Raw genomic sequence first — 14,943 nt, forward strand, 5'->3', positions numbered from 1 at the left:
GGACCATCGAAGAGGCGCAAATATGATGAGAACTACATTGATTTGGGGTTAACTTATATTGGGAGTAGTGTCTTTCCTCAGCCACAGTGTGTTATATGTGCAAAAGTACTATCTTGTGCAGACATTTAGAAACAAAACATGCATATTTGAAAAATAAGCCACGGGAGTTTTTGGAGGGAGAATAAAGATGACCTTCGAGTAGTAAGACATGTATAAAAGCAACAGACACCATTAATAAGACGGGCTAGAAGTGTCTTATATGGTGAGCTACCGAGTGGCTAGGACAGGCAAGTCCCATACTATTGTGGAGGACTTAATTATTCCTGCTGCCGCGGATATGGCTGGGACAATGCTTGGGGAAAAAGCAAAAAAATATATACAAACAATGCTTTCATCAAACTGTTTCACATCGCATCAGTGACATGGCAGGAGATGTTTTGAAACAATTCCTAATTCGCATACAAGTCAGTGAATTCTATGCGTTACAGCTGGATGAGTCAACAGATCTGGCACAGCTCCTGGTGTATGTCCACTATGTTTATGAGGTCAAGTAAGGAAGACATCATCTTCTGCAAACCAGGACAAAAGGAAAGGATATGTTTTTAAGTACTGGACAGCTTTGTGACATCAAATGGACTTTGGTGGTCAAGATGTGTTGGTATCTGTACTGATGGCGCAAAAGCCATGACAGGAAGACGTAGTGGAGTGGTAACGCGCATGCAAGCAGTTGCTCCCGACGCCACTTGGGTACACTTGTCTGACATGATGACGAGTTTCTCACATGACTGGCCTATCTAGGTGATGTTTTTCTCGCCTGAATGATCTGAATCTAGGATTACAGGGACTCTCAGCAACTTTATCCTTTTTGGGATAGGTGTCCCGCGAGCGGTGAAACTGGAGGGAGCGCAATTCAAATAAATAATCTTTAAATTATGGATATTAAAAATGTAGGTACATATAAGTGTCTTATATCGCTTGAAAGCTTAAGTTATTGTTAATCTAACTGCACTTTCTGATTTACAGTAACTATTACAGCAAAAACATGCCATGCGATTGTTTGAGGACGGCGCCCCACATCAAAATATTTTTCCACCGGCACAAGTTTCATAAATTCACAAATAGCGATTAAATATTCACTTACTTTTTGAATATTTTCCTCTGATTTGTCATCCAAAGGGTCCCAGCTAAAACATGAAGTGTCGTTTTGTTAGATAAAATCTTTCTTTCTATCCCAAAAAGTATGTTTAGTTGGCGCCATCGAGTTGAGTAATCCACTCGTTCAACATGCAGAGAAACGAATCCAAAAATCTACCCCTAAACTTTGTCTCCACAAATCAAAATAAGTTTCTATTTACTCCACAGATACCCTAAAATGTAATCAAACTATAATACTTCTTAGAGAACAAGGTATGTTCAATAGGAAACCGATTTTAGCAGGTGCGTCCTGTCTTCATGGCACGCGCAAACATACATTTCCAAGACTGTGTCCCTGTACTAAAACTGATATTTCTTATTCGCTTTTGAAGTTACAAGCCTGAAACCTTAAACATAGACTGCTGACAACCTGTGGAAGCCATAGGAATTGCATCCAGGGAGCTAATTTTCCATATGACCTTACACTTGACATTCTAAGATGATGGTCTCTCAACAAAGAAAATCTGGTTGATTTTTTTTTTTCCTATGGATTTTCTCCTACCATATCTATTTTATATTCTCCTGCGTTATTTTAACATTTCTACACACCTCATTGTTTTCTTTCCAGTGGTACCAATTATATATATATCCTGGCTTCAGGGCCTGAGCAACAGGCAATTTACCTTGGGCACGTCATTCAGGCGGAAATTGAGAAAAAATAAGATTTATTCAATGTGTGGGACAAAATTGAGGCTATGATTAAGAAGTTGGAGCTCTTCTCTGTCTGCATTAACAAGGACAACACACAGGTCTATCCATCATTACATTATTTTTTTGTGTGCAAATGAACTCAAGCTTACGGACAATGTCAAAGGTGATATAGTAAAGCACCTGAGTGAGTTGGGTGCGCAATTACGCAGGTACTTTCCCGAAGCGGATGACACAAACAACTGGATTCGTTATCCCTTTCATGCCCTGCCTCCAGTCCACTTACCGATATCTGAACAAGAGAGCCTCATCAAAATTGCAACAAGCAGTTCAGTAAAATGTAATTTAATCAGAAGCCACTGTCAGATTTCTGGATTGGGCTGCGCTCAGAGTATCCTGCCTTGGCACGTCGCACTGTTAAGACAGGGATGCCCTTTGCAACCACGTACCTATGTAAGAGTGGATTCTCGGCACTCAATAGCATGAAAACTAAATACAGGCACAGACTGTGTGTGGAAAATGATTTAAGACTGAGACTGACTCCAATACAACCCAACATTGCAGAGTTATGTGTATCCTTTCAAGCACACCCTTCTCATTTACCTGAGGTGAGTTATTCAAAATTTTCGATGAACAAAAGTTTTATATGTAAGATGGCCAAATAAATAGCAAAATTATTGATTATTATTTGTGCCCTGGTCCTATAAGAGTTTGTTGTCACCTCCCACAAGCCAGGATGTAACAAAAACTCACACTCATTCTTATGTTTAATAAATGTATCATATAGTGTGTGTGTGGCAGGCTTACAATGATGGCAAAAAACAACATTTGAGAGTGCGCTGAACCTGGTGCTAGAAGGGGTACCCAGCTGGAGGTTAAATGTTTGAAGGGGTACGGGACTATAAAAAGTTTGGGAACAACAAGATATGCTACCAAAGGTCTCTTCACAATCCTCAAGTCCAGACTATGGGAGGTGCACAGTACTACATAGAGCCATGGCTACAAGGAACTCTATTCCACATCAGGTAACTGATGCAAGCAGTAGAATCAGATGTAAAAAAAACTGAAAGAAATACAACTTATGGAACAGCGGGGACTGTGAAGAGACACACACATACACACACACAGGCACAGACACACATACACATGATAAGACACTCTACACACATGTACACATGGATGTTGTATTGTAAATATGTGATAGTGGAGTAGTGGCCTGAGGGAACACACTACATGTATTGGGTAAAGGGTTATAAAATGTAATGTGTTGTAATATTTTAAATTGTGTATATAACTTCCTTAATGTTGCTGGACCCCAGGAGGAGTATCTGCTGCCTTGGCAGCAGCTAATGGGGATTGTTAATAAATACAAATACAACATTTAGAGAATGTTCTGAGAATGCTATTTAATTATCTTCAAATAATATATTAAAAAAATGATCAGAACGTTAATAGAACTTCCCAGGAAAGAAACCATAGTAAAACGTTCTCAGAAACTCCCTGCAACCTAAAAATGAAAGTTCCCATAAGAGGCTACATTTTTACTTTCGTTCTCAGAACGTTTAAAAAAAACATTCTGTTTTATCGATCAGGAAACGTATGGCTTCGTTCCCAGAACCAATGAGAATCCAAAAACGTACATTCCCACAACTTCCAATGAACCAAATGTGCTAGCTTGGTTGTGTTTTAAATCAGAAGGTAATAAAAATAATAACAATAATAATAAATACAAATATATGAATAATTTCTAGATTTTGAGATATTAATCATTTATAGATTTGGGGGGATACTTCTGACAAAATGTCTTATTGAAAAGACTTGGCTTCCCCTCCTCTCCCCTGTAACTATTCCCCAGGTCGTCCCTGTAAATGAGAATGTGTTCTCAGTCCATGTCCCTGGTGAAATAAGGGATAAATAAAATAAAAATACCAGTAGGCCTACATTTAATTTATAAACTGGGTGGTTTGAGTCCTGAATGCTGGTTGACTGACAGCCGTGGTATATCAGAGGTATGACAAAACACTTATTTTTACTGCTTAACTTACATTGGTAAACAGTTTATAATAGCGATAAGGCACATCGGGGGTTTGTGATAATCCGCGTTGCGTCGTGCGAAGAACAGCCCTTTGCCGTGGTATATTGGCCATATACCACACCCACTCGGGCCTTATTGCTTAATTATTGCCTATGTTGGTTTGTTTGATATAAGCGTGTGGAAAATAATTTCCTCCTGAAAACAATAAACTATTCTAGATTAAAAACGGAACATAATAGAGTAAATTGAATAGTACAACTACCTCTTTCAGATTTCTTGACCACCGATAGGATACAATGCCAGATATCATGGGTGAAGCTCGTGTGGTGGTTTTACTCGGTACTCGCTTGGCTGGGCCTGCGCGTGAGCTTGCACGCGCCAAGCGAGAAGAGAGAGAGCGAACGAACATCGGCGGCAGCAAGCCATCAGCCCCGTAATCGAGAAAGAAAAGAGAAGTTACGCAAGAAAGAATTGCTGTAATTTTCTCACCTGCTGGGCTACATTGGGTAAATTAAGTCCACCAGAGGCTCAGGTGACAGAGGAGACAGTTTGGGAACTCCGTAGGAACAAAACAACAAAAGCAAAAATACGGGATTTAACACAGGCAGTGACAATAAAACAACACTCCCTGACAAGTGGGCTGCTGGCTGCCGAAGGAGCAGGCAGGACAAGGGAAAAAGGAAATAAATACGACATCTGCTTCTCCCTTAAGGTATTTAAACGTTATTTTCAAAACATCAATTCTCACTGAACTTTAAATTCATGAAACAATGAAGACATAGCCATAATTCATCAAGTGTCTCTGCAGTAGCTAACGTTAGTTAGCTAGTGAGTGAGCAGTGTTCGCTAGCTACAGCAGCGTTTTGCTAGCGACTAACGTTAGCTAAGCTAGCTGACTAAACGTGTTGTTTTCCAATAAACTTTGGTGGTGTTTTTAATAACCCGAACAGTGAAGGAGTGCTTCAAGACTAGAGGGGGAGGGCAGGTTCCCTTCTTGACATATTCCCCTCTACACATTTTCCTTAAAATGATAGCTGCGGAGGCCAGTAGTGAGGACACGGGCTCTGTCTCGACAGGGGTGGCAGGCGGCGGAGGCCCCGAGACGGCCCATTTTCCGTTTTATCCCAATCAGACCAGAGTGCGGGTCACTGATTTTGGCCAGCGATCAGCACCAAACTCCCGCTACCAGTCGAACAGCTCCCCGGACGCCCTCCCTGATATGAGTATGATTTACCCCGTAACTGGAGGAGATATTACCGGACCAGTCTTGTCCGCTACAGGGAATGGTGGTGGTGGACACGCAATTTGTCAAGGAACAAGCTCAGGGACCATTGGCGGTGTGTGCTACTCCCCCACCTCAGAGGGGCCCGGCAGCCGGATATCACCCACCTCGGCGGGTCCAGACGGGGCCAGTGTCTTCCCCCCACTACCACCACCACCACCTCTGCTGCCCACAGGCTACGGGGGACTCGGCACTGTGGATGAAAGCGAGATGCAGGATGGACCAGAATATGAGGAAGAGGAGGTGGTCTTCCCGCTCTCAGCGCCGCCCACAAACCAGTAAGGACTTTTCATATTCACTCAAATTGTTATATTGTTCATTGACACCTAGCTAACAATCTAAAAGAGGGTTTTATTGAACCGTCCTGGGTATATTTCCTTCCTGATGCATCCACCACCAGTGCTCTAGTATCTATTCAAATTATTGAATACTGCAGTTTTATAACATGCCCCAAATGGCAGGTAGGCAGTCAAATTGAATGAGGGGGTTCAGGCTGTTGATCATCAATCTAGCCATGTAGTGAATAATGCATGAACCTGTCCTGAAAACAATTTCCATCTCATAATGTTGAGAAATATTTGCATACCTACAGGTTAGATTATTCTCCCAACTCAGCCAGTTTGTTTGTATACAATTATGAATGCAATATATAGTACCAGTCAAAAGTTTGGACACCTACTCATTCAAGGGGTTTTTCTAAAAAAAAAAACTATTTTCTACATTTTAGAATAATAGTGAAGACACAAACTATGACTATGAATTACATGCATGGAATCCGGTAGTAACCAAAAGTGTTAAACAAATCAAACTATATTTGAGATTCTTCAAAGTAGCGAGCCATGATGACAGCTTTGCACACGCTTGGCATTCTCTCAACCAGCTTCACCTGGAATGCATTTCAATAAACAGGTGTGCCTTGTTAATTTGTGGAATTTCTTTCCTTAATGCGTTTGAGCCAGTTGTGTTGTGACAAGGTACGGTTGGGTTGGTATTCCAAAGATGGCTCAAATAAGCAAAGAGAAACAACAGTCCATCATTAATGTAAGACATGGAGGTCAGTCAATCTGGAACATTTCATCATTTCATTTTTTTCAAATGCAGTCGCAAAAACCATCAAGTGCTATGATGAAACTGGCTCTCATGAGGACTGCCACAGGAAAGGAAGACCCAGAGTTACCTTTGCTGAAGAGGATAAGTTCATTAGATACCAGCCTCAGAAATTGCAGCCCAAATAAATGCTTCAAGCAACAGACATATCTCAACATCAACTGTTCAGAGGAGATTGTGTGAATCAGGCCTTCATGGTCAAATTGCTGCAGAGATACCTCTACTAAAGGACACTAATAAGAAGATGCATACTTGGGCCAATAAACAAGAGTGGACATTTAGACGTGGGAAATCTGTCCTTTGGTCGGATGAGTCCAAATTTGTCTTTGGGAGACGCAGAGTAGATGAACGGATGATCTCCGCATGTTTGGTTCCCACTGTGAAGCATGGAGGAAGAGGGGTGGGGGTGCTTTTCTGGTGACAGTCAGTGATTTATTTAGAATTCAAGGCACACTTAACCAGTATGGCTACCACAGCATTCTGCAGCGGTATGCCGTCCCATCTGGTTTGGGCTTAGTGGGACTATCATTTGTTTTTCAACAGGACAATGACCCAACACACCTCCAGGCTGTGTAAGAGCTATTTGACCAAGGAGAGTGATGGAATGCTGCATCAGATGACCTGGCCTCCACAATCACCCAACCTCAACCCAATTGAGATGGTTTGAGATGAGTTGGACTGTAGAGTGAAGGAAAATGTGGGAACTCCTTCAAGACTGTTGGAAAAGCATTCCAGGTGTAGCCGGTTGAGAGAATGCTAAGAGTGTGCAAAGCTGTCATCAAGGCAAGGGTGGCTACTTTGAATAATCTCAAATAGAAAATATAGTTTGATTTGTTTAACACTTTAAAAAAATATATTACTTTATGATTCCGTATGTGTTATTTCATAGTTTGATGTCTTCACTTTTCTACAATGTAGAAAATGGTACAAATAAAGAATAACCCTTGAGTAGGTGTGTCTGAACTTTTGACTGATACTGTAATTCCCAGAATCATTGTAATGCGGCAGGTGTAGCAGATTTGAAATCTATCCAGCACGTGTCAATAAATCTTTTTATATTCATTGTTCTGGCCACAAATTAGGGTTTTCTTTTTTAACCACACAAATCATGTGGTCATAACCATATTCAATGGAAATGTTTTCTAATGGAATAATAATTCCTCTCACATCCCGCTCCTGAGTAAGGGTAGCCAGTCTGCTGCTGCAGGATTTTGTGTCAGTGTTGCTGCAGTAGGACTATCCATTGTGGGGGATTCAACATATTGGGTTTCCCTACACAATCATATTAGCCTATATATCTTTGTAGTGTGTGTGTGGCACTCGCTTTTGTCTCATTAGTGAAGTGCTGAGCTTTATCATTTCTGGCCTCACGCTGTGAGATATGGAAATAACTGGGTCTGGAGTGTGAAATCACCTCTTATGGATCCCCACCTCTTATCACCCCCCCCCCCCCCCCCCCCCCGTTTTCCACAATGTCTAGGTTTCCATCCAATTGGTGACATATTTTCATGCACTTATTCTAAAATCTGCATAAAGAAAACATGCACTTTCCCACCAGTGGTGTGTTTCCACCAAACTGACTTGTTGCGGATATAAAGCATTGCGTGATGATTTAGTGCATAGAAGGTACTTTAGTTGCGTAAGTTATGTTCTGAATAAAAATCTAAAGTTCAATGTGTTTCCATTGCATTTTCAACACTACCTATTTTAGTTTTGTCACAAACTGTTGTGTTAAATAGCATATATGCACTCTGGTCTTGGCACATATGTTCTTGCCAACAGCACTCAAATAGTACCGGTAGGCTAACCTACATCGGGAATTATTATGATAAAAGTGAGAATTTTGATTTGTCAAATGGCAGCTGATCATCGTGTCACCAAAATAATTTCCTCTATTGGAAAGGAGCATCATGCTCATCACTGTGGACTTTCATCACCCTGTGAAGGGACTCATAACTTATTTCATCTTTAGTGGGAGGACCTGACAACATATCTTCACGTGACTCCAAGTTTACCTTAATATGATGGTTATTATATCAATATTTGAGCATTAAGGCATTCCCAATGCCATTTCTCGCCGAATTAACTAAAAGATCCCACCATGTTGAAGGACAACATTCTGTCGACATTTTATTAAATTGTACTGACATTTCTTGTTTCCATCAGCCCAGTCTTTTTTTTAATACGTCAGATATATAGTGCAACCAATTTTTATTTTACTAAATATTTTGCTGTGCGACCAGGAGTTTTATTTTGGGTGTACTGTGAGACTAGGAAGGAAAATCTCAGATTTTATAATTGTTGTAATAAGGATTTGCTGTTTTATTTTTTTTATCCAAGTGCACTAGAAAAAAAAGTGCAGATTCAATATATTCATAAACCATGTGTGCTGTTCTAAAACTACTTGCGTGTCGTTAACTGTTTGTTTATACTTTGTTCAGTCATTTTACCTCATTGGCTGGCTGGCTGGCTGGCTAGCTAACACCCTGGTACATTTACCAGCATATGCAAACATTTGGGGGCACAGAAAGAAAGCAAAAGGTATAGCTTGTTCTTCCGGAGACCAATGATCATAGACATGAATATAAAATGCGTTCCCATCACAAACATGACATTTACACTTTGTCTATGTAATGTATCTCAATAGGAAAATAGTTATTTTTACATAATATAGAAACCTAATATTCCACAAATGACTTACTAATTTCTGTGACAGGTATTCATATTAACAATTTACCTTTCCTAATAAACTAATGTATTTCAAATCGAAGTTTATTTGTCAGGTGCGCCGAATACAACCTTACAGTGAAATTCTTCCTTACAGGCCCTAACCAACAGTGAAATTTAAGTAAAAAAATAGGTATTAGGTGAACAATAGATAAGTAAATAAATAAAAAAACAGTGAAGGATAACAGCGAGGCTATATACCGGCACTGGTTAGTCGGGCTAATTGAGGTAGTATGTACGTGGTAGGTATGGTTAAAGTGGGTTAAAGGGCCTTCCTCTGACACTGCCTGGTGTAGAGGTCCTGGATGGCAGGCAGCTTAGCCCCAGTGATGTACTATTTACAGTTATATATTAGGTTCTAGGGCACAGCCTGCTTCAAAAGTAACTAATTGATATAGGCCCAATAAAGGCTGTATATCAATTTAAAAAAGTATATTTTTAAATGGGTATTTTCTGGTGCTCCTAACTTGTATTTGGAGCCCTAGTCAGGTAATTAATCTGCATGACATGGTTGGATGGAAACCTGGGTAGTGAGGTGTTAAATTTTTTTATATATATTAACCAGCCACTCATCAGTCCACTGCACTGACTAAATGTGAGACATTTCACACGATTGGAGTCTGATGCAACACAAGTTCCTCTTCTTTATCTGGTATTGTATATCTTAATATGGTGTGTGTTGGTTGAGCTGTGGTGACCTGGCTGCTGCAAACTAGCATGTGGTGTGAGATGCTGTGCCAGTGGTTACAAATTACCCCACCTCATCTTGTCATATAACACCAAATACCAGAACAAAACAGTTTCGTATCAAGTCATTTGTCCTATTGAGTGATTTATATTTATTTTCAATGAAGCCTATCACCACAGATCCACTACAGAGCGAAATATAGCAGTTTCATTGACACATTATAGTTGAGGCCCTAATACATTTTAGCTAATGTTTTAATTCGCTAATTGGAATGCACACCATCTACACACAAGTCCATAGGTGACTCTTTACAATGTCACACTCAGTGCTGCATACCCTTACTTCCCTGGGAGCCTAATGGACCACCCTTGAGGACAGTTTAAATGATGACCCAATTAAGATGCGGGTCTCCTCCACATGTGGCAGTGATCCACTGTGACAGAGGGCTGTTGACTGGAGCTTTGCAGGTTTGACTGTCTGAAGCAGTGGTGCCGTCCCATGGATGATACGTAGTCTGATTCTAAAGGCAGTCGGTCAAAGTACACGGTGCATAGCCCAAGAGTCAGTAAACTTAACACAGTTTTGGTGAGGTTAAATCAACCCATTGTGTGGTATCTTAATAAACACATTTGAAAACTCATGTAGGCTAGGCCCAATAGCCTACATTTGACCAGTATTCCTGGTGATGAGTAAATACAATACCTGGCCTACTTCACTGGAGAATGTCTTGCTAAAATGTTATCATAGAAGGCCACTTCTGAGGTGACCTGGTATTTGCAGCATAGGTTCATCATCGCTGGAGACTGTCAGAAGCTATAGTCTTTAATTCTCATGTTCATTTAGAGGTGCTTAACTTAGCACTTTGTAGAATGCCATGGAGAGGGAGAGCAACGTAACCAGCAGCAGACTCATTCACGCCAGCCCAGTGCCTGAGCTAAAACAAACAGGGTACCTCGAAACAAGCTGCTGATTCTGTTTCCACGAAGATTAGAGGATTTAGTCATAAACCCCCCCCCCCCCCCAATAAAAACCACCAGATAAGCAGTTGGTCATGAAAATGTCTCTTTGTGAAGTGCTAGTTGAGCACCCACGCTTCCTAATTGCCTTTTTGAAAGTTGGCACTGGTGGAATTCCTAATTGCACGAGGATAAAGTTACACACCTATCCCTTTGCTGAGACGCAGCCGCTTATCTTTAGAGCCAAATACTACAGTTCTTTTTTTATAACAATACACACACTAATTTAAAAAAAGTCTCAGTAATTACACAGATTTGCTGAGTGGTGATCCCAACAATTAGAATTAGCTTGGGCCTATGAGAACCTTTATTAATGTAGCCTAATTTCCTTGGTCTAAGCTTTTGAAATTGCTGCAATGCTGAAAGGCCACAAGACACCACTCTAAAACTAAATGCCGGGATGGTGGTTGACAGTCCTCTCGGTTGTAGCTACATTCTTATGTTTTTGTCGTCTTGCAAACTAAATGCATACATCAGTGCAATAATGGTATTGTTCATATTTGGTCAAACACTGCATTGATAAAGCATACAGTTTCCATGCATTTTCTGCATGTTATGTAATGTTCTGTCATGCCCCTCCATACCCACACTGGCCTGCCTTTTTATCTCCTGCATCCTGTTTTCAAGACTTCTGAGCTTCTCATTGTGGCCTCCACAGGATCTTCAGGCATTCTACAATAGTTTGGGATTTTATTTTTTATCCTTCCTTTTCAGAACTTTTACTCTCCATTGTCACAGAACAAACTCATTTAGCTACTGAATATTTTACCTAACTATGACTAATCAAACGTATGACCTCACTGAAACACTTCCTCCGAGTTTGAGAGCGAGAGAACAATCCTCAGGGTGTTCTTCCCTCATTCGCCCATTGTCAATTAAATCAGATGGGACATGATTACTAGTCATTTTTGGAGGAGGAGCAAAGCCCTTGGAACTCTAATAGCCCGCTGATATATGGGTCAAAAGCTCTGGGGAGGTTTGTTATTCCAGGGAATCTGATTAGCAACCATAAGGTTGTATATTTGTTTCCAGTGTGGGCACTGTGATGGATATGGGGCAACATTCAGACTGGCATCTAAAGACTTCACCCTCCACCCGTGTCAATTAGTGACAATTATGCCAATGTATGTTGTGTGGCTGAATGTGAGTAAAAAGACATGTCCCTTGCTGGAAATTAAAAGTTGATAGTTGCCAATGGGTGGTGTGTTAAAGACTATACTGCTTGATATGATCTGGATGACTGTCTGATCACCCTCTCCGTAGGCAATGTGAGCAAGACCTTTTAAACAGGTCAACATTCACAAGGTTGCGGGGCCAGACAGCTTACCAGGAAGTGTACTCTGAGCATGCGCGGACCAACTGACATTTTCAACCTCTCCCTGACCAAGTCTGTAATAACCACATGTTTCAAACAGACCACCATAGTCCCTGTGCCCAACAAAGCAAAGATGACCTACCTAAATGACGACCAGCCCATAGCACTCATGTCGGTAACCATGAAGTGCTTTGAAAGGCTGGTCATGACTCACATCAACACCTTCATCCCGGAAACCCTAGACACACTCCAATTCGCATACCGCCCCAACAGATCCAGAGATGACACAATTTCAATCACACTCCACACTGCCCTTTCCCACCTGGACAAAAGGAACACCTATATGAGAATGCTGTTCATTGACAGCTCAGCGTTCAACACCATAGTGCCCACAAAGATCATCACGAAGCTAAGGACCCTGGGACTAAACACCTCCCTCTGCAACTGGATCCTGTACTACCTGATGGGTCACCCCCAGTTGGTAAGGGTAGGTAATCAAATCAAAATCAAATTTATTTATATAGCCCTTTGTACATCAGCTGATATCTCAAAGTGCTGTACAGAAACCCAGCCTAAAACCCCAAACAGCAAGCAATGCAGGTGTAGAAGCACGGTGGTTAGGAAAAACTCCCTAGAAAGGCCAAAACCGAGGAAGAAACATAGAGGAACCAGGCTATGTGGGGTGGCCAGTCCTCTTCTGGCTGTGCTGGGTAGAGATTATAACAGAACATGGCCAAGATGTTCAAATGTTCATAAATGACCAGCATGGTCGAATAATAATAAGGCAGAACAGTTGAAACTGGAGCAGCAGCACGGCCAGGTGGACTGGGGACAGTAAGTAGTCATCATGTCAGGTAGTCCTGGGGCATGGTCCTAAGGCTCAGGTCCTCTGAGAGAAAGAAAGAGAGAGAGAAGGAGAGAATTAGAGAACACACACTTAGATTCACACAGGACACCGAATTGGACAGGAGAAGTACTCCAGATATAACAAACTGACCCCAGCCCCCCGACACATAAACTACTGCAGCATAAATACTGGAGGCTGAGACAGGAGGGGTCAGGAGACACTGTGGCCCCATCTGAGGACACCCCCGGACAGGGCCAAACAGGAAGGATATAACCCCAAAGCACAGCCCCCACACCACTAGAGGGATATCTTCAACCACCAACTTACCATCCTGAGACAAAGCTGAGTATAGCCCACAAAGATCTCCAACATGGCACAACCCAAGGGGGGGCGCCAACCCAGACAGGATGACCACATCAGTGAATCAACCCACTCAGGTGACACACCACTTCCAGGGACGGCATGAGAGAGCCCCAGTAAGCCAGTGACTCAGCCCCTGTAATAGGAGACAGCAAGGGCGGTTCGTTGCTCCAGAGCCTTTCCGTTCACCTTCCCACTCCTGGGCCAGACTACACTCAATCATATGACCCACTGAAGAGATGAGTCTTCAGTAAAGACTTAAAGGTTGAGACCGAGTTTGCGTCTCTGACATGGGTAGGCAGACCGTTCCATAAAAATGGAGCTCTATAGGAGAAAGCCCTGCCTCCTGCTGTTTGCTTAGAAATTCTAAGGACACTTATGAGGCCTGCGTCTTGTGACCGTAGCGTACGTGTAGGTATGTACGGCAGGACCAAATCAGAGAGATAGGTAGGAGCAAGCCCATGTAATGCTTTGTAGTTTAGCAATAAAACCTTGAAATCAGCCCTTGCTTTGACAGCAAGCCAGTGTAGTGAGGCTAGCACTGGAGTAATATGATCAAATTTTTTGGTTCTAGTCAGGATTCTAGCAGCCGTATTTAGCACTAACTGAAGTTTATTTAGTGCTTTATCCGGGTAGCCGGAAAGTAGAGCATTGCAGTAGTCTAACCTAGAAGTGACAAAAGCATGGATTAATTTTTCTGCATCATTTTTGGACAGAAAGTTTCTGATTTTTGCAATGTTACGTAGATGGAAAAAAGCTGTCCTTGAAATGGTCTTGATATGTTCTTCAAAAGAGAGATCAGGGTCCAGAGTAACGCCGAGTTCCTTCACAGTTTTATTTGAGACGACTGTACAACCATTAAGATTAATTGTCAGATTCAACAGAAGATATCTTTGTTTCTTGGGACCTAGAACAAGCATCTCTGTTTTGTCCGAGTTTAAAAGTAGAAAGTTTGCTGCCATCCACTTCCTTATGTCTGAAACACATGCTTCTAGCAAGGGCAATTTTGGGGCTTCACCATGTTTCATTGAAATGTACAGCTGTGTGTCATCCGCATAGCAGTGAAAGTTAACATTATGTTTTCGAATAACATCCCCAAGAGGTAAAATATATAGTGAAAACAATAGTGGTCCTAAAACGGAACCTTGAGGAACACCGAAATTTACAGTTGATTTGTCAGAGGACAAACCATTCACAGAGACAAACTGATATCTTTCCGACAGAAGATCTAAACCAGTACAGAACTTGACCGTGTAGACCAATTTGGGTTTCCAATCTCTCCAAAAGAATGTAGTGATCGATGGTGTCAAAAGCAGCACTAAGGTCTAGGAGCACGAGGACAGATGCAGAGCCTCGGTCCGATGCCATTAAAATGTAATTTACCACCTTCACAAGTGCCGTCTCAGTGCTACGATGGGGTCTAAAACCAGACTGAAGCATTTTGTATACATTGTTTGTCTTCAGGACAGGAGTGAGTTGCTGCGCAACAGCCTTTTCTAAAATCTTTGAGAGGAATTGAAGATTCGATATAGGCCGATTCATTTTTTATATTTTCTGTGTCAAGGTTTGGCTTTTTCAAGAGAGGCTTTATTACTGCCACTTTTAGTGAGCTTGGTACACATCCGGTGGATAGAGAGCCGTTTATTATGTTCAACATAGGAGGGCCAAGCACAGGAAGCAGCTCTTTCAGTAGTTTAGTTGGAATAGGGTCCAGTATGCAGCTT

General features: G+C 41.6%; 1 protein-coding gene across 3 annotated transcripts in view; it reads left to right on the forward strand.

Annotated features, from left to right (window-relative positions):
- Window positions 1-4,241: 4,241 nt before the first annotated feature.
- LOC135521447 (ras GTPase-activating protein 1-like) overlaps window positions 4,242-14,943 on the forward strand; it is a 47,488-nt gene continuing 36,786 nt past the window's right edge. Inside the window, exons 1-2 of one of the 3 annotated variants that reach the window (XM_064947316.1) lie at window positions 4,242-4,589; window positions 4,828-5,437. In XM_064947316.1, coding sequence (XP_064803388.1) covers window positions 4,905-5,437 — 533 coding nt within the window. In that variant the 5' untranslated portion in view covers window positions 4,242-4,589; window positions 4,828-4,904. Of the gene's footprint in view, window positions 5,438-14,943 lie in introns of all 3 variants that reach the window. The other 2 variants (XM_064947342.1, XM_064947305.1) reach the window with 2 other exon arrangements.

Source organism: Oncorhynchus masou, chromosome 1 (genome assembly GCF_036934945.1).
Source record: "Oncorhynchus masou masou isolate Uvic2021 chromosome 1, UVic_Omas_1.1, whole genome shotgun sequence".
Taxonomy (NCBI): domain Eukaryota; kingdom Metazoa; phylum Chordata; class Actinopteri; order Salmoniformes; family Salmonidae; genus Oncorhynchus; species Oncorhynchus masou.